Below are 25,593 nucleotides of genomic sequence, written 5' to 3' on the forward strand. Positions count from 1 at the left end.
GAATTTATTTCTTATAGACAACTCCAGTCAGCACAGTCAGTTTTGCTTTAACATCAACACAGCCTGGGTCCAACTGAACAAGCCCCAGTGCAGTGGCTGTTAGGGAGCTGTGCCTGTTCTGCCCCTCTCCCCGGCAGCACTCCTGGCGTTGCCGTGATCACACCCCACCTTTTGCTGAGCCTTTCTCAGTCGTTTTGCACATCATCTAATGCCAATTTATCTAATGCCATCACCCCTTCTGCACATCAGCATTCCCAGCAGCAGGAAGGACAGAGCCATGTGGGTACCAGGGTGTGCAGGCATGGTCAGCTCAGTAACTTTAACCCACTGTTAAAGTGAGTTTTTCCCAGGGCCGCTCTGTCCCGAGCACCAGCATTGGGTGCTGGTGAATCCATCACTCCTGCTCCTAAAGACTCAGAGCTGCAAGCAAACACCAGTGCTGGGAGCTGCCCAAATGCAGAAGGGAACTAAGAAGTCTAGAAGTTGACAATCAAATTTCAAACCAAACTAGTAACTTTAAGAAAATTCAAATTTCAGAACTTGGCACGACCTTTTCTGAAGTTAAATTAAAAACAACGCTCATTATTGAAGCTCCTTCACAGCTCTGCAGGACAATCCTGTCTGCCTGTCGTAGTTTGATTATGCTTAAATACTTTACAACAGTAGTTCATTTGTTCCCAAGAGCATTCCAAATACCTGAACACATTCACTAAATTCATGGTTTCACACAGCAATTATGCTCTACTGGTAATTTAGTGGCACCTGGTGCATATTGCCTTTCCCAACATAGACTTTAAAATCTCAAATTCATAAATATTTGTATTTTAAATATCTAGTTTTACATGAATATTGGGTATTTCTAGCGTTTTTTCTTTCTGTTTCCAGGTTTTAGTTCAATGAGGAAACCATTTTACATCACAATCTGATCTGACACCAACCTCACACCCCGTCACACCACAGTCTTTAAGAATCATTATTTAAAAACCTATTTCCTAAACAAAACTAAAAGGAGTTATGGGGACAGTTGGACACCAGGCTTCACCCATAGGAGTTAAATAATATCTTGGCTGTTAATGAATTAGTCTGATTATTTTTTTAAGTTAACATTCACCAGTTTGGCTTTACAACATTCTGACCCTGCCCATCACGTTAACAGCTTAACCTGAGAGCCCTTAAGGCAAATCTCACTTCTCATCAAGATATAGCTTTAAATATGAACTTTAGCAGTTGAAACTTTGAAGTAACTAAAAAAGAACCAAAAATTATGAGGAATTCACATCTCCGCTCTCATACACACTGTGGAGCAGGTCCGTGCACGGCCCCGGGGCTGCCTCTGATCCCCCTTCCCTGGGCCCTCGCGGGGCCGGGGCCGCGGCCGCAGCCGGGGGGGTCTCGGCTCGTTTCTCTTCGGGCGCCGCCCCCTCCTGAGGAAGCCTCTCCCGAGCCCGTTTGCCAGCGGAGAGTTTGGGCAGGGTCATCTGGAAGGCGCACCAGAGCACGGTGCGGACCTTGCGCGTGGCCAGGCCCAGGGCTCGGAGCGCCGCGGCCAGAGCCAGCACCACTGCAGGGGGAGGAAAAGAGCGCTGCCTTTAGTCCCGAGCACTGCTGGGGCTGCCCTCACCCCACACTCCCCTGCCCCTTTACACGTTTATCAAAGCTGGGTCTCAATTTCTCTGCCCTCACACAGCGAGGCAGTGTGTGGTTTGTAGGTTCTGAGTTTGTTACAGAACCTTCCTGCTGCAGCTGCACCCCTGTACACACACACACCCTAATGGCACCTGGGCCCTTTAGTCCCGAGCACTGCTGGGGCTGCCCTCACCCCACACTCCCCTGCCCCTTTACAGGTTTATCAAAGCTGGGTCTGAATTTCTCTGCCCTCACACAGTGAGGCAGTATGTGGTCTTTAGGTTGTGCAGCTGGGGTGCTCCATGTACACAAACACACACCCTAATGGCCCCTGGGCCCTTTAGTCCTGAGCAGTGCTGGGGCTGCCCTCACCCCACACTCCTCTGCCCCTTTACAGGTTTATAAAAGCTGGATCTGAATTAGGTTCTGAGTTTGTTTGAAGGTTCTGAACCTTCCTGCTGCAGCTGCACCCCGGGGTTGGGGTGCTCCATGTACACAGACACACCCTCCAATGGCACCTGGGCCCTTTAGTCCTGAGCAGTGCTGGGGCTGCCCTCACCCCACACTCCTCTGCCCCTTTACAGGTTTATAAACAAGCTGGATCTGAATTTCTCTGCCCTCACACAGCAAGGCAATGTGTGGATTTTAGGTTCTGAGTTTGTTACAGAACCTTCCTGCTGCAGCCTCACCCCGGGGTTGGGGTGCTCCACGTACACACACACCATAATGGCACCTGAGCACTGCTAGGGCTGCCCTCGCCCCACACCTCATCTGTCCCTTTACAGGTTTATAAAAGCTGCATCTGAATTAGGTTCTGAGTTTGTTTGAAGGTTCTGAACCTTCCTGCTGCAGCCTCACCCCGGGGTTGGGGTGCTCCATGTACACACACACACCCTAATGGCACCTGGGTCCTCCCTTCTGGTCACAGCAGGGTCCTTCACCTGTCCTGCCAAGAAATGCTGACCATGGGTGAAGCATGGACTGAAGCACCCAGCTCATGTTCTGTGAATGGGTGTTGAACCATGGAGCCCTAAAGGGTCACCTGGGCTGTGGTCCAGGCTGCCCAGAGCAGCTGGGGATGCCCACCCCTGGAAGTGTCCAAGGTTGGACAGGGCTTGGAGCACCCTGGGATAGTGGAAGGTGTCCCTGCCCATGGCAGAGGTGGAGCTGGATGAGCTTTAGGGACCCTTCCCACCCAAGCCATCCTGTGATTCTGTAATAAATGCTCAATATTGGATCAGATGGAATAGAAAGATGCTGTGGAAACAGGGCTGGGCAAGACCTGCTCCCAAACAAACCAGAACAGCTTCAGGCCTTTCCCTCAAGAGCAAATACAGTTACTGCATGCAATAATTTACTGTTCAAAACAATCCTCCCCAGCTGCTGCTCCAGGTTCAACACCCAGGACAGCCATGGGAGGCAGAGGAGCAAGCACCACCCCTCAGGTCAGTAATCACATCCCACTGTGCAGAGCCTCCTCTCCTCTCCCAGCAGCTGCACAAGAACCTGCATCTCCAGAGCTGACAACTCCTTCCCAAACTACTCTGTTCCAAAGACAATTATTTTCATGGGCTTCAACACCCAAAAAAAATCCCCTTCATCTTAACAAGTCCCATAATCTTCAGTCAAGGTAAAGAGAAACAAGAATGATGGGGAACAGGTGAAAAGAAAGAATGCTGCAGTGTATCTTCTGGGGGAAACTTGAGAATTATAGAACTGCATGGGGGACACCCCAAAGAAGTAAAATGATCCCTGTAATTCAGATGGAGGAAGAACAGCAGAAAGGATCAGAAGATTCAGAAACAGCTTCTGACACAAGGTAGGAGGTCAGAGTGTTGCAGGGAGCAGGAATTTATCCATCCATCTCAGAGTCAAGGGAACCTGCAACTCTGCCTGTGCCCTGGTGAAAGATTAAACTGAGTGTTTGCCTTATTTGGGACACCATTAAGAATGAAAACATTTAGCCCATTGTATTTTTATGCATCCATCCAAAATATGATTTGTAATAATGCCAGTCTAAGACAGAAGATGCTTGAAGAGGAAATCCACTTGTAACCTAAGGCCATCTTGGTCACTTTGGGCAGATTCAGCATGGAGATACCAAGGAAGTTCTAGACAAAGAGCTGGAGGGTTCATAGGAAGAGGAATATGAGGGACAGGGAGAAGCTGTCACAGACACATTTTATGAAAAATCCCTTCCTTAGGATTTTTCCTCCTGAGAAATGTAACCAATGGTTATCTGCTGCTGTGGAATGCACCAGGTGGAGCTGGGATTGGCTCATGTGGTTGTTTCTAATTAATGGCCAATCACAGTCAGCTGGCTCAGACTCTCTCTGAGACACAAGCTTTTGTTATCATTCCCTCCTTTTCTATTCTTAGCCAGTCTTCTGATGAAATCCTTTCTTCTATTCTTTTAGTGTAATTTCAATGTAATATATATCATAAAATAATAAATCAGCCTTCTGAAACATGGAGTCAGATCCTCATCTCTTCCCTCATCCTCAGACCCCTGTGAACACGGTCACAAGAAGCAAGAGGCAGTAGCTTAGTAACACCTCCAGTCCCTGAATGTGTTATCAAAATAACCCACTAATTTTTATTCCTTGCTAGTTTATTAATTACCACCTCCAAATTGATTTAACCTATTTATCTCTAAAACCCAGTTTTAGTGTCTCCTCAAACCTTCACCACCAAACCCCACCCAGCCTGCCTTTGACAAAGCTCTAACACTGAAAAGTAAGTTAAAATTGGAATTACAACCCCTCGTAAGTTAAAATTGGAATTACAACCCCTCGTAAGTTAAAATTGGAATTACAACCCCTCGTAAGTTAAAATTGGAATTACAACCCCTCTCACTTATTTTTGCAAGACGTTCAACACCCCAGCTATGTCATAGGGTACACAAGCCCCCTGTACCTCTCTCATCCTGGCACCTGGGAGGGCCCTGCCGCTGCCGGCTGGAGGCGCTGACGAGCTCATCCTTCCTGCGAGCCTGCACCACCTGGATGGACTCCAGGTGCTTGTCCAGAGCAGTGGAGATGTTGGCTTGGAGCGGGGAACTGCGCAGGCGCTCCATCTTCCCCAGCAGAGTCACGACCTGGAGAGCAAGGCACATCGTACAGGGAATCAGGGAGAACACATTCATTGGCATTGTCACCTTCTTCTGGGAGCAGCTCATGAAGTTACAGGTGAAGCAGGTTTAAGTTCTTACCCAGGATCTGTTATCTCCAAACCCAAAGCTGTGGTACAGTTGGGTGTGCAAAGGACAACAGCAAAGCTACAACACCCCAGTGAGGACCCCCAGGTTACTGGTTAATACCTGATCTGTACAGCTTTGAGACATCCCTGAACAACCAGTAACCCCAGGTTACTGGTTAATACCTGATCTGTACAGCTTTGAGACATCCTTGAACAACCAGGAACTCCAGATTACTGGTTAATTCCTGATCTGTACAGCTTTGAGACATCCCTGAACAACCAGGAACCCCAGATTACTGGTTAATACCTGATCTGTACAGCTTTGAGACATCCCTGAACAACCAGGAACTCCAGGTTACTGGTTAATTCCACACCTGTACAGCTTTTACACATCCCTGAACAAACCAGTAACTCCAGGTTACTGGTTAATACCTGATCTGTACAGCTTTGAGACATCCCTGAACAAAAGGTGTTTTCAGAACAATTTTTTTGTTCTGATTTTTTTTTTTTTGCATTTTCCTGAATTCAGAGCACTGGGGTCCTCCCTTCTCACAGCACTGCTGCAATTTCTGGGTGAAAACCCAGATGGGGACCTTGGCAGCTTGGGCCAGCAGCAGTCACAGCTGCACTGGGAAAGGGAAAGCTGCTGTGGAACCATGGCTGACTTTGGGATGAACACTCAACACTAAGGGAGCTGAAAAGAAACATTCAGAAATAATTCAGGTTTGTTTAGTCCACTGAAAATGTGCATCTTTGGTGTCTTATCTTACACCAGTCACATCACTTGTGGGCTTCCCAGTGCTGAGTGACTCCTCAGCCATGGTCACATAATGCTGAGAACCTGGTTACTGGTCTGCAGAAAAAGAGAAACTAAAAATCCCCACATTGGGATGTTCCTCAGACCATGGCTACACTTACTGTCTTAAGGAATGCATGTGACTGTCAAGAAGATTTAATTGGATGCTCCAGCTATGAGGAGTTAATCCCAGATTCAACCAACTCAGCTTCCAGTCAAACCTTTGGGTTCCTCTCTGGCCATCACCAAGGTTTCTGATGTTAGAATCCAGGTTTAACAGCCCCACTCTGCTGTTGAGCATCCTTAAAAATACCTAACAAGGGTTTGAGGTGCTGTACCCTGAAGTTTGGTTCCTCAAATGGCTGGAGAGGTTTAAGCAGTGCTTTGGAGGCAGTTTTGAATTACCAGGACAAGGGCAGGCAAGCCTTCTAAACATGGAAACTAATGCTGTTCTTTTGGGATTCACAGAGCAGGAGTTTTAGTACCCTAAACCCATCCATGTCTTGCAGTCCATCCCTCAGTGGATGGGCAGCACCAGGCAGGTCCTGCAGGAGGGAGCAGACACAGCTCCAGGGATTCTTTGTGCTGTGTGTATGAGGCAGGCAGGACAGGCTGCTGCTCCCCCCTGCTGCCCAGGGGCTGGCCCAGCACTGCTGCAGCTTCAAACCCTGAACTTCCCTGAACTCTTCCCCCCACAGCCCCTGGCAGGGGCACAGGTTGGGTTTCTCTTCTCCTTGCCTGCAGCACCAGCACCATGGCTCTGGTCTCTGGGCCTCAGGAGGGCCACAGCAGCCCCTGACCATTCTGATGGCAGAGTTTGTGCTGCCTCCTGCCCCAGCTGTCCCCTCCCCAAGGACCCTGGGGCTGTTTGCCCACAGAGCTCAGCAGATGCCAGGCTCCCTTGCCCTCCTGGGTTAAAGAGCAAACTGGTAACAGAAACTCAGGCTGAAGGTGCATCAAATAATCATTCTGCATTAAAATATACCAGACTCTCAAGCAAATATAGATATGTCAATATCTTCCAAACATTAACTAAACCTGGTTTTTCCCACAAAGCCCTCCTCCATCACAGTTTGCAAATCCACAGTGAACATTTCCTGCCAAGCTGCTCTGAATGCAGCACCCCTGAGAGCTCCAGGACTGGATGCTGCACACTCCTGCACCAGGAACAACATCCTCCAGACACATGGGGATGTAACTGTGAGCCTCAGCCCCTCTGTGGTTCCCTGGAAACAGCACCCTGGAGCTGCAGAAGCTCTAACAGGGACTGCTGAAATGCCATTCCCTGCACAGCAATGAAGAACAAAGCTATTTTGGGAAAAGCTGCTCTGATCATCTTACCTATCTCACACTGTACTCTAAGTTCTGGGGGATAAGTTCAATAGATTTTTTTTTTTAGTCCTACAACTCACTCTGGCTTGTTCCCGTAGCTGATCCACAATTAAGCGATCAACCCTTGATGGATTTGATGTCAGCCTTGGAATTGGAATGTTGTTAGTACTGGAAACCTTCTTCCCTTGGAAACTCTTAGCAAGAGCTGATTCAGTCTGCAGGAAAACAAAAGAACAACTCCCTCAGAATGTACATGCAGAGTGTGCTTCATTACAGAAACAAGAAAAAATATCAGGTTCAATTTCTTCCCATCAGGGTTTTGGAGATTTTTAAAGGAGACAATGAGGATTCAGGCATTTGGGATTTAACCCTCTGGTGAGACAATCACCTGCTTTAAGTGAACAACTGCTTTACTCAAAGCAGTTCAACTAAAGCAATCGTGCCAACACACCGTGTTCCAGCAGTGCTATGTCTGCTCACTCTGACTACAGCCTGTACTGGTTTTGCCTGGAAATAAAATGGAGGCAAGTCAGAATTACAGGGAAAAAAAATGACCAAACAGATGTGGATCTCACACATAAAATTAAAATAAAACTGTTTCAGTCAGCAATTAACCTAATTTTTGTACAGATTAAACTACAGATTAAATTTTTGCACAGAAAGATTTTTTCCTAAGCACCCTGGTCCAGTGGAAGGTGTTCCTGCCTCTGGCAGGTGGGTGGAGCTGGATGGTCTTTAGGGTCCCCTCCAAACCAAACCATACCAGGATTCTATATTGTATTTAGCTATCAGAAAACTATTTTGAAAACTGCTTGCAATATTCCAAGTTTCCATCTCTGTCATCCCCTTGTTATGTCACTCTAAAACAGCCATCATGACATAGAATTAGCTAAAACTGATTTAAAACTGCAATTCTTGGATGGTTTCATAAGTGGTCCACTATCAACAAGAACATGGAGTGCCAAGACAAGGGGGAATGGCTTCACACAGAGAGAGCAGCTTTAGACTAGATATTAGAAATAAATTGTTCCCTGTGAGGGTGGAGAGGCCCTGGCACAGGTTTTCCAGAGCAGCTGTGGCTGCCCCACCCCTGAAGTGTCCAAGGCCAGGCTGGATGGAGTTTGGAGCAGCCTGGGACAGTGGAAGGGGTCCCTGCCCATGGGGTGGGACTGAGGGAGCTTTAAGGGTCCTCCCAACCCAAACCATTCTGGGATTCTGTGCTAAAGCTGAATTTCTCCCACCATGGCTCCTGGCCATGCACATGTCAGCATTTTCTCTCTTGCACTTTCCAGACACCATCTCCTCAGCCCCTCTATACACAGCAACTCCTGGCTTTTGTCAGGAAGCACCACCAAAAAAATCCCCACGTTAAATCTTCTTGGAATCGGTTTCTTTGCAGGGGCTGGCACAGGAGAACTCCCCAAGGCCCCACTATTGCCAGGTGACATTAGCCCAGCTTCCCCCACAGACAACCACAGGTATTGAAATTCAAACCCCACCTCAGCTGGTGAAATGAAGACAGGTTTTCCTACAGACCAAAAAAGGCAACTGCTTTTAGCAGGGCTCCACACAGCACTACCTGAGCCTTTTACTGCAAGGGTTTTAATTAAATGACCTTTCCCTCAGCCTCTGTTTCTGGGGAAAAAACAAAGAACCCCTTCAAATACACCTTAGGTTTAAACCTTCAGGGAAACAGGAAGTAGGAATTCATTATAGCTTCTAAAAAATGGAATTGAAAGAATTAAAGTTTAGTTTCAATTCAAAACATATTTATGGGATTTTCTATCAAAGTTCCAGAGGCACTGTATTTATTGTATTAATAAAAAGGGTATAGCACATCTTTGTTCCTCATGAACACACCTTGCCCAGCCCTGGGACTGGAAAAGCCCCTGAATTCTTACTTTTAGTGCAACATTCCATAAAACATTAGCTATGCTTCCAGCCAGGCTACAAATCTCCACACCTTTCACTTTCTGTCCCAAACCAAACGTGTAACTTTGAAGTCCCATCAAGCATTTCAACTTCTCCCAGCAGAACTACCCATAATCTGTGACTGCACTGAGCAGGATGAGATCTACATTAAATCTGTGGTGTTTTTCTAGCTTGGTTTTCTTACCTTCTTCCTTTCTTTCTCCAAAGCTCTCCACTGCTCATAACACTCTTCCAGTCTCACATGCAGCTCACTGGCAGGCCCACTGCGACTTTTAACTTGCTTTTGAAATCCAAATGCTGACACAAAACCAGAAAGGGCATTGTCACCATACATCTTCTCTGGGAAGCAGGGGTAGAGGCGTTTGAGATCATCCTGGGAGAACAAGGAGTGAGGCTCCACCAGAGGCACCACGGAGCGGCCCAGGAGGTGAGCGGATCTCACGGGGAAGGTGCTGGGGCCCAGCTGCCGGTTCCTCCTGAAGTCGCCCACCACGCAGTTGGGAATGCCTGGAGCCTGCAGGCAGCTCCCAGCACCGATGGCACTGGTGTCCCCATTCCCTGCCCCGAGATGCAGCTGTCCCTGAGACTCCAGTAACTCCTGGTACATGTCCTGGAACACCCCATCCACCTGGTTCTGCCCTTCCAGATCGCAGTGCTCGCTCTGCGGCTTCAGCTGGAAACGCTGTTTGTTCAGATTGTCAATGATCCCCAGCTGCTGAGCCAAGTAACTGTCACAGAATCCATTGGGCTGCTTCAGCTTCTTCTCACTGAGGTACTCGAGGAGGTTCTCTTCCCCACCCCTAACCAGGGCTTCCATGCACGCAGCTGCCCGAGCTCGCTCTGCAGTGCTGTAGCCGAAGTCAAGGCTGGAGAGGAATGGGTTGTCTTGACAGTACTTGTGAAGTAAATTACTATTTAAAGGCAAATTTGAAGATGGCAACTGAAAAACATCATTAGAATGACGAGAGCTTTTTGGAAATGCAGGTGACTGATTATTCAGTTTCAACAAAGGACTTGGATTCTGGAAAGGGCCAGAGGTTGTGGGTTTGGTTTGGATGTTCATCCACCCTGGCCTGGCACTAGAGCCTGCTGAGGGGACTGCTGCACTGGGCAACAGTGGGAGTGATTTATAGAATTCCGGATTCTGAAGATCGGCCTTGGAAAACTGCTGCTTTTCCACACCATTATTCCCTGGACAAGCTGCAAAAGATTTTAGTCCATATTCAAATTTTTGCCCAAAATCAGTGCTGAAGGAGGATTCACTTGCAAATTGTTTTTCTGATACAAGTCCTACAGACTTGGGAAATGTAAAGTCGTGCTGATCTGAAATTGTATCTTCAAATTTTTTCTGAGTTCCTGATTTAACTTGAAATAATTTAGCGTAGGGCTCTGCATCCAGAGATGGTGCCTCAGGGGTTCCATTTGCCAGCTTTCTATTTTCTTGGAGGCTACAACTGGTGCCCTTGTTGGGCTTTGCTTTACCAGCATGAGAATATTCAGTGTATCTGGTAAAATCTGTGTTTCGTTGTATCTGTGACACTGTGGAAGGAATGTTTCTGCCCGCTTTGGGTGCACCTGTGCCTCTGCTCCTTTGGGACACACCTTCTCCCTTCCATAAGAATAAGCATCAGCTCCCAAGTCTTTGATTGCTTCTGAGTACCCAGCCTGGGCTGCAAAGGTGTTTTTCAGGTAGGGGTAGTTCTGATAGACAGGTGTTGTCTTCACACTCTCATTAGCCTGCAAGTTGCAGCCGTTGGCACGATCACTCCTGGCAGAGTACAAGCTCTGCTCTTCCAGGTCCACGCTGGCAAAGCCGCGGTAACAATCATCTGCTTTCTGCTGTGCCACCAGGGTGGGGCTCTGCAGGAACTGCTTGTCAGCACCAGGGAGGGACTCACTGCCATAGAAACCTTGCTGGGACACTGCTCCAACAACCGCCCTCCTGCCTTCTGGAAACAGCTCGTGGTGCTCCATCCTGCTCGTGTTCACTGGCCACACCGACTTCAGGGTGGGAGGGCAACTCCTTGAAAAACAAGAAACACCTGTTAGACACTGAGCTGTGCTGCTGCTCTTCGTTCCACACACAAAACAAGGTTTAAGAAACAAATTGTTCCCAAATTTCTCTCAAATGATTCCAAGATGTCTGACTTCAACTTCTACCCAGTCCTGTCATCCTCAGTTTCCCATATCTAGCTGAGAAAACAGATTCTGCCTTGTCTGAACACACCACCACACCTCAGGAGCTATGGACAGGCCTTCAAGCTGTACACATCAAACCCTGGTTTGTCAGTCCTGACCATCATCACCAAAATACTCCTGGTTCAGCACCAACTTCAGGCACCCAGACTGCCCTCAGTGTTCCAAAGCCATGTCCCAGCACTCCAGAGAAAATGCTCCTCCCTCACCTCACTTGTGCACTGCTTCCTGCAGGTAAAGCCAGAGGCAGCATCCCAGCACTCATTTCTTTCCACTAACCAGCATGAATGAACACAGGGCCATCAATCCCTGAGTGCCAAGGAGAGCTGTAAAAGGACTAAGTAAAGGGGAAATATTCCTGGAAGCCATTGCAGGCCAGATCTGGGAGTACTGAACCAGCCCTGCCTGTCCATAGCAAAGGAATTCATGAGGTTTTTTGTGATATCAAGATTGACTCTGAAGTTTTCCCTGATTTCAGCCACGTAACTCAGCACACACAGAGAAATCACTGGAATTGTTTGGGATAGAAAGGAAAAGCAGTGTCTGGCTTGGGAACCTGAGAACTGGGCTCCCTGTCTTGTCTCTTAGACCTGGAAAAGACAGAGAGCTCTGCAAGTATCATGGGGATGCTGGACCTGCCCCCTTCAGGTCATGTTGTTATAACTATGGAATTGTCTCTTCCTGTGCAGGAATAGAGGCAAAATAAACCTGACATTTAGAAACACAAATATTGCTTAGGTAGCACTAACAGCAAGAAATATTAATTTTGCATGGAATTTTCTCCTGTCAGTTCAGACTAATGTGAAGGAGTCTGTGCTTTGTGTATTTTTTCTGTGAATTGACATTAATTAAGAAAGAAACCTAAAGTCTGAATTCAGTCTTGATTAAAATAAAAAAAAAAAACAGACCAAGACATACATCCAGGGGATTCATCTGAATACAGCATGTCCACAACACTTGCTAAGATCTTATTAAAAAAAATGCCAATTAACAAGTTCTGTAAATATCAGAGAGCCAGAAGCTGCCATGCAATCTAAGTGCCTTGGGAAAAGCTTCCAAGTATCCCAAGAAAAATGCTGGAAGATGAGGGGAAGGGAGAGAAGGGAAGGGGGAGCAGGGGGCCTGAGCAGCAGCAGATGGAGCTGATTCAGGAGCACAGGGAGATCAGAGAGGGGAGTTTCTGTCACCTGCACCTCACTCACCCCTCAGCAAAGCACGGCTGTGGTTTGTCTTGTTCCTCCAGGATGTTTGACACGAGTCCATACAGATCAGTTTCACTGCCATAATCGTTCCTTTCGGGCTGAATCCTGAAAACCAACTGCGTATTAATAAAAAGAATTCCTTCATTCCAAGTACTTCCTATGTTAAATTAAACAGAAAAATACAATCCATCTACTCCAACACACCCACACTCACTCCCTGTCAAGGAGGACTACCTGGACTTCAGGTTAATCTGAGGAGCAGCAGGCTGCTTGCTGTCATCTGTACACGTAGACCAAGGGGGGTACAACAGGGAAGGGTCCATGGGTGCAGAGTACTCTGATGTTGAAAGGGAAGAACTGTAGGCCGGAGGTAACTCCACATTTTCTTCATTCTGCATTTAATGTATAATAAAAGCATTTATTTAACATGAAACACATCAAACTGTCCTTTTGTCATTGTACATGGCTGTAACTGAGTTCACTCTGGGAGGAACCAGCATATGAGAAGTAAGCAAGCCACACACTTGGAATACAACTTATTTCAGGCCATGTTCATGTCTTTAAGCAGAATTCTCAGGATTCTTAAGCAGAACTCTCTGCCTCTTCCCTTGCCCTCTGCTGCAGATGGAAGCTGATGGTATCATTGTCACCTTTCACCCCTCTTTTGAGCACAAACAGATGCTCTCAGGTGTGCTAACAAACTAGTGTCTCTTAAGGCTTATGGAAACTTTCATATTTTACATTCTGCCTGGCAATTGTTTAAGAAGAAGGTGCTGGAGCTGCACATCACAACTTCTGTGTTCTGCATGTCCTGAGCTGAGCTTTGCTGGAAACTGAGTAGGGGACACCTCCCCAGCCACCCAGAGACCCCCTCAAAAAGGCCCAGGCAGGCACAGTGACAAGTATTGGTACTGCATTTGTAAGATGCTTTCTTCTATCCCACCAGACACCAAAGTCAGGAGCTGTTTGCATTTGAATGGGAGAATGCACAAATGGGGCCAAAGACTCAGTTATGCTGGATGCACAGGGATTTAAGCACAGCCCAAGGTTTTTGGAAAACAATCTCAAAACAATGTCCAGTACCCTTGGGACTGGAATGGGAGGCATCACAAAAAGCACAGTGAAGAAATGTGAACCTCAGTGTGCATCCACAGATCCAGCATCAGCCTCCCCCAGGACAAGCCAAAAAGGAACACTCCAGGAAATTACTGACTTCTCTCACTGCCATGGCAGAATGGGTGTCAGTATTTATTGGTAATAGTTGATACATTTCCCGGGGGCCTGAAGCCTTTCCCTGCCAAACCAACCAGGCTGAGGAGTTAGGGGAGGTGCTACTGAAAGAGATCATTCCTAGGCACACAATACCTACAGGTGTGTCAGCAAACTGTCCTGCTTCTGGCCAGGACAGGGTTAATTTTTGCAGTAGCTGGGAAGGGGACCCAGAAGTTATTCTGTACCACCCAACCTCACTGCCTGGGGTGGGGGAAAGGGCTCTTTCCCAGGGAGAAGGGGATCCTTCCAGTTGAGAAAACCTGCTGGGAGGAGCCATCCAGAATAACTGGAAACTTTTCCATGTGACTCCTTCCCTGTCCCCTCTCCATGAGTGCTGCTGCTGTTACCTTTTCCTTTACCCTTTTCCTCTCTCAGCACTGCTCCCAGTAAATTGTTCTTAGCTTAGCCTGTGATCTTTGCCTTTTGTGCCTCCAATTCTCCTCTCCACGTGCCACAGCAGGGAGGGGAAGGGGAGAGCTCTGTGTGCTTTGGAGAGTCTCAGTGGGAGAGCCCAGCTGGGAGGGGCCATTCCCAAACCAGGCACCCAACAAACCTGACCCACAAAGGGTTGGGTTAACAACGAATCTGCCAGAGCAGGCTGGAAACAAATCTGATCCAAGCATTTGTGGTAGTGGGTATGGAGCAGCAGGCTCTGGGGAAGTTGAACAGTACAGTGGAGTGTTAAAAACCACACTGGAAACAGTGGGGGTGGGACCTTCAAACACTGGGATCTACATTTAGTGAAGGCCACCTGGTCAGTGAACACATGAGGCTACACCAATCCAGCTGGGCCTGCCACCAAAACCTCCCTGTATCACAGAAAGAATAAAGGACAAAACAAAGAGGCCTGAGATGCTGCCAGCAGCACTACTGAGGCTCAGATAACACCTCAGTCCAGAGATAAACTCAGGCCTTTTGAAATCTGTACAGGAGACCTTACCAGGCAGTCTCCTCCAAACCACATCCTGTGAATATCTGGGTCAAGAACACTTGTGTAATTATGATCTCTCCCCAAGCAGAGTTTTGTCCTCTATCAACAAGTACTTTAAGTACTTTCACTGCAGAATTGTAATTGGTCTGGACCTTCCTGTTCAAGACATCCAGGTGGGAGACTGGGTCTAAGACCATGGAACAATGAAGCACCAGAGGAACACGGGAAAGGAGCACACCAGGCTCATTTCACAACACACACAGCTGGGAAATTCCAAGGACTGGAGCTGCGGTAGCACCGTTCAGGACCGAACTACAGGACCAGGTAAGTGAGAAATCACCTCCTCTGGACCTTTGGGACTAAGAAAGTTAAAAAGTAACTTCATGAGCTGTGCCTGGGAAGAAGACCTGTCTTACACAGAACTTGAATGCCCTCAAGGGGTAGCAGCAATTCCAACTGCAGTAATTATTTTAGACAAACACAATTGCACAGACCAGGACTGCAAAGCCAGTGCCAGATGCCAAACTTGCTATAATGTTGGTATAATTTTACACTGGTTAGGATTCTTTCTGTGACATGTTTCCCTGAATTGTGTTAACCTTTTTGAATATTAAACTTACATATGAATCCTTTTGTTTTCTCTTGTCCAGTCAAAGGCAGTAACAGGAAACCAATTGTACAATTGTTTAAGGAGAATGGAAGAGAATTTAAATTATTAATTAATGATACAACTAGATGGGAATCTGACAATACACACTCTCTAAAATCCTTTGATGCATGAGGAGGATGAAGGTAAATACCATTGCTGAGGTACAGGAGATAAAGTACCAGCAGAAGGCCACAGGATACAAGTAAAGGTAAAAGGAAACCCCTGACCATTTACACCTCCCAAAGCACCTCAAATCTGGGAAATCAGCCTGCATGTAATTAAGGAAGCAGGGAAACAACATTGACTATTTAACATTGACTGTACTTAAAACTATAGCATATAATATTCATGCCATTATTGCTCTAGACCTGATCAATAATGGAACCACAAAGCATCCACCAAGTCACAGAGCATGGACCCATTAAGAAAGAAACCACAGGTGTCAGCACCTGTGCAGCACATGGACAACAGCTGAAGGAAATACAACTGAAATTCAAGATTTCTGCCTAGATATGGAACAGAACATCTGTAATTTTGAAATTCCACCAGTGATTAATCTTAAAATGATTCTCAGATACATGAGTAAGAGGTGGGTATGTTTTAGTAGTTGTTGTGAAGATATGGAAATAGATAATGAATTAACTCACACTCTAATTTTTGTGTTTGTAAATTTACCCAGCTCAGACATTCTAATTATTCAACCCCCAAGAGCTTCCTTTAAACTACTAAGAAAACCCCTACATCTTAATTTCAACTGTACAACCCAGCCCTATGGGCATGAGCCTTATGCTAGTATAGAAATTGCTACAATGTAAAAATTTACAAAGGCACTTAAAAGCCCCTAAAAACAATAGCAGAAACGCTTTCTTACTATCCATCATGGCACTAAAGAACTCCAGCAGGTCATGGAATGAGCAAAAAAGATGGAGATCACCACAGGTGGGATGTTTGATTTAAGGCTGCACAAGCTCAGTGGCTGCATCAGGCAGGAAGTGTGGATTGGACAGGCAGGTTTATGTAACTTTAGGGTCTAAATTCTCTCACTTTTCACTCTTTGGTGTGCTTGGTTTGTGGGAAACTTCCCTGGGCACCATGCACAGAATGAACAACGTCTCCTTTCTCAACCTGACCCTTCCTCTACACTTAGAGAGTTCTTAAAACCAGCAACAATGTTAGCCTAAAGCATCTGCTCCAGTTTCTGCTGGTTGGCCCCTGGCAGGAGTTAGGAGCTAGACCCCCTTTCCCCCCATCATTACTGAGAAGAGCTTACAGCCAATGGATTTCTTGAGGAAAGGCATTACATCCTGAGTAAGTGAAAAGGAACATCTTTACCTTAGCTGGTTGGTTTAGACACTCAGTAAGTGAAACAATAAATGGTGTTTTTGCAGGGTTACATGTTAAAGAATCACAATACACTCCTTTGTGGAGCAGAGTAGTCTGACAAAATAACAAGTCCTGGATGGAAGAAGCAACAAGCCTGGTCTTGAAGGTACTGGGAATGAATTTTCATTTGAGTCTTTTACCTCAGTGAAAGTTTATGGCTATGAAAGGCAAAAATTCCAAGAGAAAGCTGACATATTTAACTGTCCTGGCACTTTCTGCTGATCAGACTAAGAACTGGTTCATACAAACTCTTGGACAACAGGAATATCTGAGGCAACAGCCAAGGTTCTCCTTCTTACCCACTTTCCAGTTTTCCTAACAGAGTTGTTTGCTCCTCACTCTGCCTACAGAAGAACAATTACAATGAACATTTCACCAGAGCAATGGTGAAATACCATTTTAACAAATATCCCCTCAGCTTCATCAGTGACTGCATTAGAAAAGCCATTGTCCCCCCTGATGGAAGTTACAACAATGATGATTTACTCCAGTTACATCAAACACTGTGATTTATGTGCAACCACTTTAGAAACATTTCCTGACCATTTTGTTGACCCAAACTCTTACAGAGCTATAAAAATAATCAATAAGCAAGCAAACCTGTGATTTGTAGCAGCCATAGAGCGAGGCAGAGCCCGGCAGGGCGGTGCCGAACACGTCCGTGGGCCTCCCGCCCCCTTCCGCACTGCCCCAGCAGCGGCCGCCGCCTCGGAACGCCACGTTGGGCTGTGGGGACAGGGACATCAGAACACACGGAATGGCACATGGGGGACAGGGACATCAGAACACACGGAATGGCACATGGGGCTGTGGGGACAGGGACATCAGAACACAAGGAATGGCACATGGGGGGACAGGGACATCAGAACACACGGAATGGCACATGGGGCTGTGGGGACAGGGACATCAGAACACAAGGAATGGCACATGGGGGGACAGGGACATCAGAACACACGGAATGGCACATGGGGGGACAGGGACATCAGAACACACGGAATGGCACATGGGGCTGTGGGGACAGGGACATCAGAACACATGGAATGGCACGAGGGGGGACAGGGACATCAGAACACACGGAATGGCACATGGGGCTGTGGGGACAGGGACATCAGAACACACGGAATGGCACATGGGGCTACGGGGACATCAGAACACATGGAATGGCACATGGGGGACAGGGACATCAGAACACACGGAATGGCACATGGGGGGACAGGGACATCAGAACACACGGAATGGCAGGAGGGGGGACAGGGACATCAGAACACACGGAATGGCAGGAGGGGGGACAGGGACATCAGAACACAAGGAATGGCACATGGGGGGACAGGGACATCAGAACACATGGAATGGCACATGGGGCTGTGGGGACAGGGACATCAGAACACACGGAATGGCACATGGGGGGACAGGGACATCAGAACACATGGAATGCAATGAGGGGCTGTGGGGACAGGGAGAGGGACATCAGAACACACAGAATGGCATGAGGGACTGCAGGGACAGAAGGACAGGGACATCAGTACATGGAGAACAGCACGAGGGGCTGCAGGGACAGGGAAAGGACAGGGACATCAGAACACACAGAATGGCACATGGGACTGTGGGGACAGGAGAAGGACAGGGACATCAGAACACACAGAATGGCACATGGGACTGTGGGGACAGAAGGACAGAGACATGAGTACATACAGAATGGCACGAGGGGCTGTGGGGACAAGAACAAGACAGGGACATTAGAACACACAGAATGGCATGAGGGGGGACAGGGACATCAGTACACACAGTCCTAATTACACACAGACACACAATTATAAACACGGCTGACAGTTATGGATTTTATACTAATGTTAAGTTCTTTAACGCTTCTAATTTACTGCTGGATTCTGTTCCATCTGAGTTTTCAAGGATGTGGAACACTTTGCTATTAACTCTAAAGGAAAAACTGCACCTGCCAAAGCCAAGAAACTCCAAAGGTGTTCAGAGACAGAGGAGGTGCAGACCAAGAGGAAATCTGCACTCTCACTGTTTGCACCAGCTGAGCTTCCCAACATCAGAGCCACCACAGGGGAACATCAAACACAGAAGAATGCTCACAGAATCATGGCATGGTTTGGAAGAGACCTTAAAGCTCATCCAGTTCCAGCCATCGGCAGGGAACCCTTCCTCCCACAGCAGCAGAGGAGTTATCCAGCCTTCAGACATTCCTGGACACCTCTGGCCCTTCCACCACTGCTCCCAAACACCTTTTAAGTTACATGATGGCATGGATGTACATCTCCAGTTGTCAGGAGCTGGAAATTTCCTACAATAGACGCTCTGAGAGCTGTGGTAGGAATCTGCTCCACCCTGTAACTATGGGAGAAACGACTCCAACCAGAGGGACACCCCTCCAAGTGCCAGAAACCACAGGATAGCAGGAACAAGGAATGAGAACAAACAACAGCTGTGTACTCTTCTCCTCTTCTCCCAAGGGTGAGGCACACGAGGAAAAGCTAAACTGGCTAGCTAAAACCCCCTTTTAGCCAACAAATAAAAGAGTGAAGTTATTGGCATTTTACCATAGCAGCTCATTTGGGATGATGAATAAATTCAGAAGAGTCAAAGTTTCGCAGGATCAGGGTTCAGAATAAGCTCTGCTCTCTAGAAACCCATCATTCTGCAGCTCCCAAGTGATCTTCATTGGAGCTCACACAATTTTTATATCCTGGTATTATTCGGTGGTTTTCTGGCACATTTTCCAAATAAGTGAACACACTGAGTTATTGTAGAGCTCGGTTCTATGTCCTGAGCTTACTGTGCCATGTTTTCTCCTCAGAGATTGCCATTCACAGGGACACCTGACACTGTGACCCCACAGAACAAGGGCAAACTTGCAGTGCCAGAAACAACCCAAAGACACCCCCATACCCACACCTCTGCCTTTTTCCACAAACAGGTGTTTTTCAGGATGCTGAGGGGTATTTTCCCCACAGGCCTGAGCTCCGTGTCTCACACCTACTCCCACACGGGAGGGCGCCGCATCCCGGAGGGGGCAGCGGGGCTCGGACACCCACCGGGGTCGGGCCTCGGTCCCTCCTCAGCGCCCAATGGGTCAAGCCCAAAACAGACACAGCGGCCCGCCGGGTGTGTGACGGGTGAAGGCGCACAGCGAACCCCGGTGCCCGTGTCGGTCCCTGTCCCGCTCCCGTCCCTCACCTCCATGGCTCCGGGCCGGTCTCGGCGCGGGCCCGCGCGGGGCGGCCTGAGGCGAGTTCCGGCCGTTGTCCTCGCGCCAGCCCAACGGCCGCCGCACCCCGCGCGCCCCCGCCCATTGGCCAGCGCCCGAGGCGCTCGGCCAATCAGCGGCCGCGCGGCCGCCTCGCACCTCCCCGCGCAACGTGAGCGGCTCTGTTGGCCATGCGGTGACAGCCGCCCGGCGGGCACGGCGCTGCGCCGCGATTGGCCCCGCCCGCCGGCGCGCAGCCAATGGGAAAACAGATCGCTCGTGCCTCCCGCCAATGAGCGGCCGCGGAGGCGCCGCTCGCCCGGAGACAGCGCCCCGAGCGCCCCCTCGGACCCTGTCACATCCCCGGGCCCTGTCACCGTCCCGACCCTGTCACCGAACCCTGTCACCTCCCCGACCCTGTCAGCCCCGAGCTCTGTCACCTCTGGACCCTGCCACCCACCTGACCCTGTGACCCCTGGACGCTGTTACCTCCCCAACCCTGTCACCCTCGGACCCTGTAGCCCCCCCTGGGCCCTGTCACGGTCCCGACCCCGACCCTGTCACCCCCGAGCCCTACCCCCCCCCCCCCCCCCCCCCCAACCCTGTCACTCCTGGGCCCTGTCACCCCTCTGCACTTTGTCACCCCCTCAGACCCCATCACTGCTCCGGGCTCAGTCACCCCTCCAGACCCTGTCACCCCCCTGACCGTGTCACCCCTGGGCCCTGTCACCCCCCAACCCTGTCCCTCAGCCACCCTCAGCTGCTGGGCCTGGGGACCTGTGGCCCGTCCAGGGGACGGCCCCCCAGGACACAGCAGGAGCTGGTGACCCCAGACTCTGCACACACCTGTAAAGGTACACAAGCCAAGGAGTTCCTCAGGTTGAGCTGTTATTTTGCCATTTAATTATTGCACCAAGATTAGATAACTTGGATTGAGATGGCTTAGACTCTGCTGTGAGGGCTGTATCTGCAAAGGGGCTTTGGTGCCAGCTCAGGAGGTGACAATGACTCCCAGAGTGGCTCCTGGATGGTTGGGCAGCCCTTACAGGGTTTCTTCTCCTCTGTCCTGCTCATCTCTCACAGCAGCAAGAGGACCCCTCTGTCACTCCTGGGTGACACTGCTGTCCCCAAGTGAGGTGTCCCAGAGCCCCAGGGCAGCTTGGCTGGAAGAGAAGCCACAGGGGAGCTGGGACAAGCAGGGGGTCACAGCCTGTGTTTGTTTATACTTTTCATTGTTGCTGCTGGTTTAGATACTCTGCCAGTGCACGACTGTCACTGTTCTCAAAGAAAATTACTAAGAAAAGCTCTGAAGCCACACCCAGCTTGTTTACACTTCTAAAGATACTTTGTTTTGCTCTCCTCCAGCTGTTCTAAAGGAACCGGGAGACAGCATTTTGTGACGGTGTTCACAGGGGTTTTCGGATTGGGGAAGAGACGAGGATCTGACTCCATGTTTCAGAAGGCTTGATTTATTATTTTATTATATATATTACATTAAAATTACACTAAAAGAATAGAAGGAAAGGTTTCATCAGAAGGCTGGCTAAGAATAGAAGAACAAAGAATGATAACAAAGTCTTGTGGCTCAGGCTCTGTGTCCAAGCCAGCTGACTGTGATTGGCCATTAATTAGAAACAACCACATGAGCCCAATCCCAGATGCACCTGGTGCATTCCACAGCAGCAGATAACCATTGGTTACATTTTGTTCCTGAGGCCTCTCAGCTTCTCAGGAGGAAAAATCCTAAGGAAAGGATTTTTCATAAAATGTGTCTGCGACAGCATTTTTACTGCCACCCCTCTCTGGGCCACTCAGGGCAGTAAGTGCCCGCTGAGGCAAATGTTATTTTGTGAATCTTGGTTTTTTTTTGTGCTGCCTTACATCTCCCACTTCCTCAGTGTGTGCTGCTAGCCTGCAGGATCATGGGGAGGGCAGCCAGCTCTGCCCAGCCCTTCCTAAATCCACCCAGGGACTGCAGACACAGATGTTGTGTCTGCTGGAAACCAGAGGATTCACTCCAGGAGATGAAGGGGTCATCAATGAAGGTCTTGGTTCCAGGGTGTGACAAATGCATATTTTATGATTGGCTTTTGGCAAATATTAAAATGAATATTGTATGTGTCATGTTGGAAAGTGATGCTGTATTAATTTTCTTAAGTACTGTGTTAAATACAGATTTAGGTTATAAAAAATGTTAAAATGGAAACTATGCTGTGTAAGATACATTTTTTCTTAAAGAAAGGACTCACAATGAGATGGCAGCCACAGGACACCTGAATCTTTCAGAGAAAGAGAATTTATTGCTCCCATACCAGAAGAAATGAACTTCTTCCTGCCTTTCAGCCCTGAAGACACCTTAGGATTCAGAGGAAGAAGCTGACACTGCCCAGATAGAATCCTGTGTTTGAATGGAAGTTATGCATCGTGTATGAGGTGTATGAATATGCAACAGGCTATTGCTTTTAAGGGTTAATCCTCTGTTAATGTGGGTCCTTTTTTGGGTTTATTTTGCCCAGAAAAGGTACCCAGACTGTCAGTAACTCTTTGTTTTTATTGTCTCATATTGTCCTAATCCAAATTATCCAAATTATTATGACTCTAATTATATTACTCTTTTTATAACCATTTTATTACCATTAAACATTTAAAATTTTAAAATCAAGTGATTCACAGGGTTTTTCACACAGTGTATGTCCCAAACTCATAGAGCTGTGGGGCAGGGATTTGGGGCTGGCTCAGGTGTGGGCTGTGGTGCCCCTAAGTCCCAGATCTGCAGAGGAGTCAGTGTAATCTTTGTGTTTGGTTTGAGGGAGCTTTGCTTTGTTTTTCTCCCTCTTTTGAGATGGTGAGAAGCGGGGAAGCACGGCCACAGCTATTCCCTACAAATTAATATATTGCATTTCCTGCATTTCTTGCTGCAAGGGACTCCCTTAAGGCCACAGAGCAGAGATCTGGGAAGCTGAGAGCAGTGAGAATTCCCCAAAACTCATCCTTGAGCCAGAGCCACTGCTGGGCTGAGCCTCTCAGGCTGTGCAGGACAAAGGTGCCAGCATTGTCACCTGCTGGGGTCTGGCCACCGCCATCCTGAAGCTTGTGTGCAATATTTAACAACCACTTTCTGTGCTTTCTGTGGAGGGACAGTGCAAGTGCTCAGCTGCAGGCAGGGGCAGCAGGGTCTCAGTGCAGGAAAATGAATCCTTGCACTGCTGGCATCAGCCCACAGCAGATTTAGGCACTGACCCCATTTCTTCTTCCCCTCACTGACCACTTTGGCCACTGTGGTGAATTCTCCTTGGTGCCAGTTTTCCATGGTCCTGGCAATCCCTCTGGGTCCCAGCTGACTCAAATTATACAGTTATTTTTATTACCATTGTATTACTATTAAACATTTAAAATTTTAAAACCCACCCTGGTACCTGTTGAAGGCAGTAAGCAGCAGTTACAATCAGTATGAATATTTTATGATGCTGTCAAAGCCCACCCAGGAAGCTGCTGGGACAGGCTGCTAATGTGTTAAAGCTCCCAGGATGTTTGGGTTGGCTTTGCAGACACCGCTGAGCTTTGGGGTCAGTGTTTGCCATCACCTCCCTGAGAACACCAACCTCAGAGCACAGCTGGGATTTCATGATTTCATCTCTCTGAACATCACCCAGGGGTTTGAGCTCTGTGAAGAAACCATTGTCACCTCTCAGCACCTCTCCTGCAGTGTGATCTGCTTCTCCAGAGCAAAGCACAATTTCCAGGGAATCCCATGGGGATCCCCATCCCAAAGCCTGGCTGCAAACTCCTGGTGCTCAGACAGGACCAGAGGAGCAGAGCTGCAGTGCTGAGCAATGGGCTGGGAATGATTGAATTTGCAGAGGGGGAGAGAGAAATGATGCATCTGACTCCATGGATATCAGCGGCTAATTAATTACTTTATTATCCTATATTATTCTATACTATATTACATTACATCTAAACTGAATCTGCCAAGCACTCACTCTGCACACACTGCACAGAATCTCGTGGCTGCCAGTGACAGTCCTGACACACACACACACACCTGGCCCTGACAGGACAAGGAAACAAACCCCCATGACTGTGGGTAAACAATCTCCACACTGGGTTCTGTCACAGACATATTTTTCGAAAAATACTTTTGCTGAGATTTTTCTCTTGAGAAGCTGAGAGGCCTCAGGAACAAAATGTAACCAATGGTTATCTGCTGCTGTGGAATGTAACAGGTGCATCTGGGATTGGTCTCATGTGGTTGTTTCTAATTAATGGCCAATCACAGTCCAGCTGTCTCAGCTCTCTGGTCAGTCACAAGATTTTATTATCATTCCTTTCCTTTGCAAGCCTTCTGATGAAATCCTTTCTTCTCTTCTTTTAGTAGAGTTTTAGTATATAATTTTTAAAAATAAAATATATATCATAAAATAATAAATCAACCTTCTGAAACATAGAATCAAGATTCTCATCTCTTCCCTCGTCCTGGGACCCCTGTAACACCACCACACATTCTACTTTGGCACAAACACAGGCACAGCAAATGAGATAAGAATATTCTTGGGAAGAATTGTGCCTTGCTTTTCTTTGTGAAGAGAAATGTGGGGGTACAGGGGATGGGGTGGAGGAGCCCTGAGCCCCGTGGGGATGAGCCAGGGCCGGCTGTGACACCTGCCAGGGGTTGGGTGACACCTCTGAGCTCCCATTGCTGCCTCTCAGGCTCACCCACCTGGCATTGTTAGCAAATATAAACAACCATCAGTGTCAGCCAGGTGCTGCTGAATGGGAAGTCCCGTCAGGGAAAGTGAAACCATGTCATTGAAGGAGACCAGGATGCCTGGTTTACAACAGCTGCTCTGCAGCCTCTTTGGAGCAGGAACAGAAACAAAGCCAGATGAAAAATGAAATGAAAGAAATAAAAAAATGAAACAGAATAAAAATTGTAAAAGTTATGTAAAAATAAAAAAAATTAAATCAGTATAATGTTTTATTGTATATATAAATATAGCATCCTATATTGTGTTCTAACATACAATTATATGTTAATAATATACTAATAATATAATGTAATATATTGTAATGTAATATAATATAAAATTGTATGTTATAACACATATTATATTATATTATATTATATTATACATAATAATATATAATATACATATTATATACAATATACATATATGATATATATTATATATTACATTGTAATGTAATGTAATATAATGTAATATAATATAGTACATTCTAACATGTATAATATATGTGTTATAACATACAATATGGTATACAATATATAATGTAAATAATATCAATAATACATCAATAATACCACAAAATTATGAATAATTATTATAAACAATATTAATTAATCAAAACCACATTAAAATAGAATGAAATAATTTAAATCATTAAAGCAGGGGTTGCTTGGCACTCGGCCTATCCCTCTTCATCCCGGGACCGGGACAGGCCGGAACCCTTAGCCCCGCCCATCCCGCTGCACCGACCAATCGCCGCAGCTCTTACGATGACTGACAGCAGAACGTCCTGCCCCTCACCGCCGGGCCGGTGGGCGGGGCGTTGCGTGATGCACCCGTCATTGCCTTGAGCGGCGGACAGAGAGACCAATGAGAAGGCGGAATCGCGCAGGGGGCGTGGCCTCCCCGCCCTCTCGGCCCCGCCCCGGCGCGCGGCGGCGCCTGCGCTGCGCCGCCCCCTGGCGGCCGCGGGCAGGGCCTGTCGGTCAGCGCTGCGGCAACATGGCGGGGCGGGTAAGTGGGGGGGACACGGACCGGCCGCTATCGCCCACCCCCTGCCCCCTCCTCCGCTCCTGCTCCTCCCTGCGCCACCGCGGCTTTGCGAGCTTCCCGCAGCCCC

General features: G+C 47.8%; 2 protein-coding genes across 3 annotated transcripts in view; one reads left to right on the forward strand and one right to left on the reverse strand.

The window, feature by feature from the left end:
* Nucleotides 1–1,262: 1,262 nt before the first annotated feature.
* Nucleotides 1,263–25,316, reverse strand: MEIOC (meiosis specific with coiled-coil domain). The gene is given in 9 exon segments (XM_036398639.1): nucleotides 1,263–1,561; nucleotides 4,543–4,723; nucleotides 7,033–7,167; nucleotides 9,069–10,408; nucleotides 10,411–10,907; nucleotides 12,283–12,387; nucleotides 12,517–12,674; nucleotides 17,118–17,243; nucleotides 25,275–25,316. Coding segments are annotated over 9 exon segments (2,883 nt in total).
* Nucleotides 25,317–25,410: 94 nt separating this feature from the next.
* The window catches only part of NSF (N-ethylmaleimide sensitive factor, vesicle fusing ATPase), an 81,646-nt gene continuing 81,463 nt past the window's right edge, over nucleotides 25,411–25,593 (forward strand). For both annotated transcript variants that reach the window (XM_036398726.1, XM_036398725.1), the window contains exon 1: nucleotides 25,411–25,487. In XM_036398726.1, coding sequence (XP_036254619.1) covers nucleotides 25,476–25,487 — 12 coding nt within the window. In that variant the 5' untranslated portion in view covers nucleotides 25,411–25,475. The remainder of the gene's footprint in view (nucleotides 25,488–25,593) is intronic.

This window comes from Molothrus ater, chromosome 27 (genome assembly GCF_012460135.2).
Source record: "Molothrus ater isolate BHLD 08-10-18 breed brown headed cowbird chromosome 27, BPBGC_Mater_1.1, whole genome shotgun sequence".
Lineage (NCBI taxonomy): Eukaryota > Metazoa > Chordata > Aves > Passeriformes > Icteridae > Molothrus > Molothrus ater.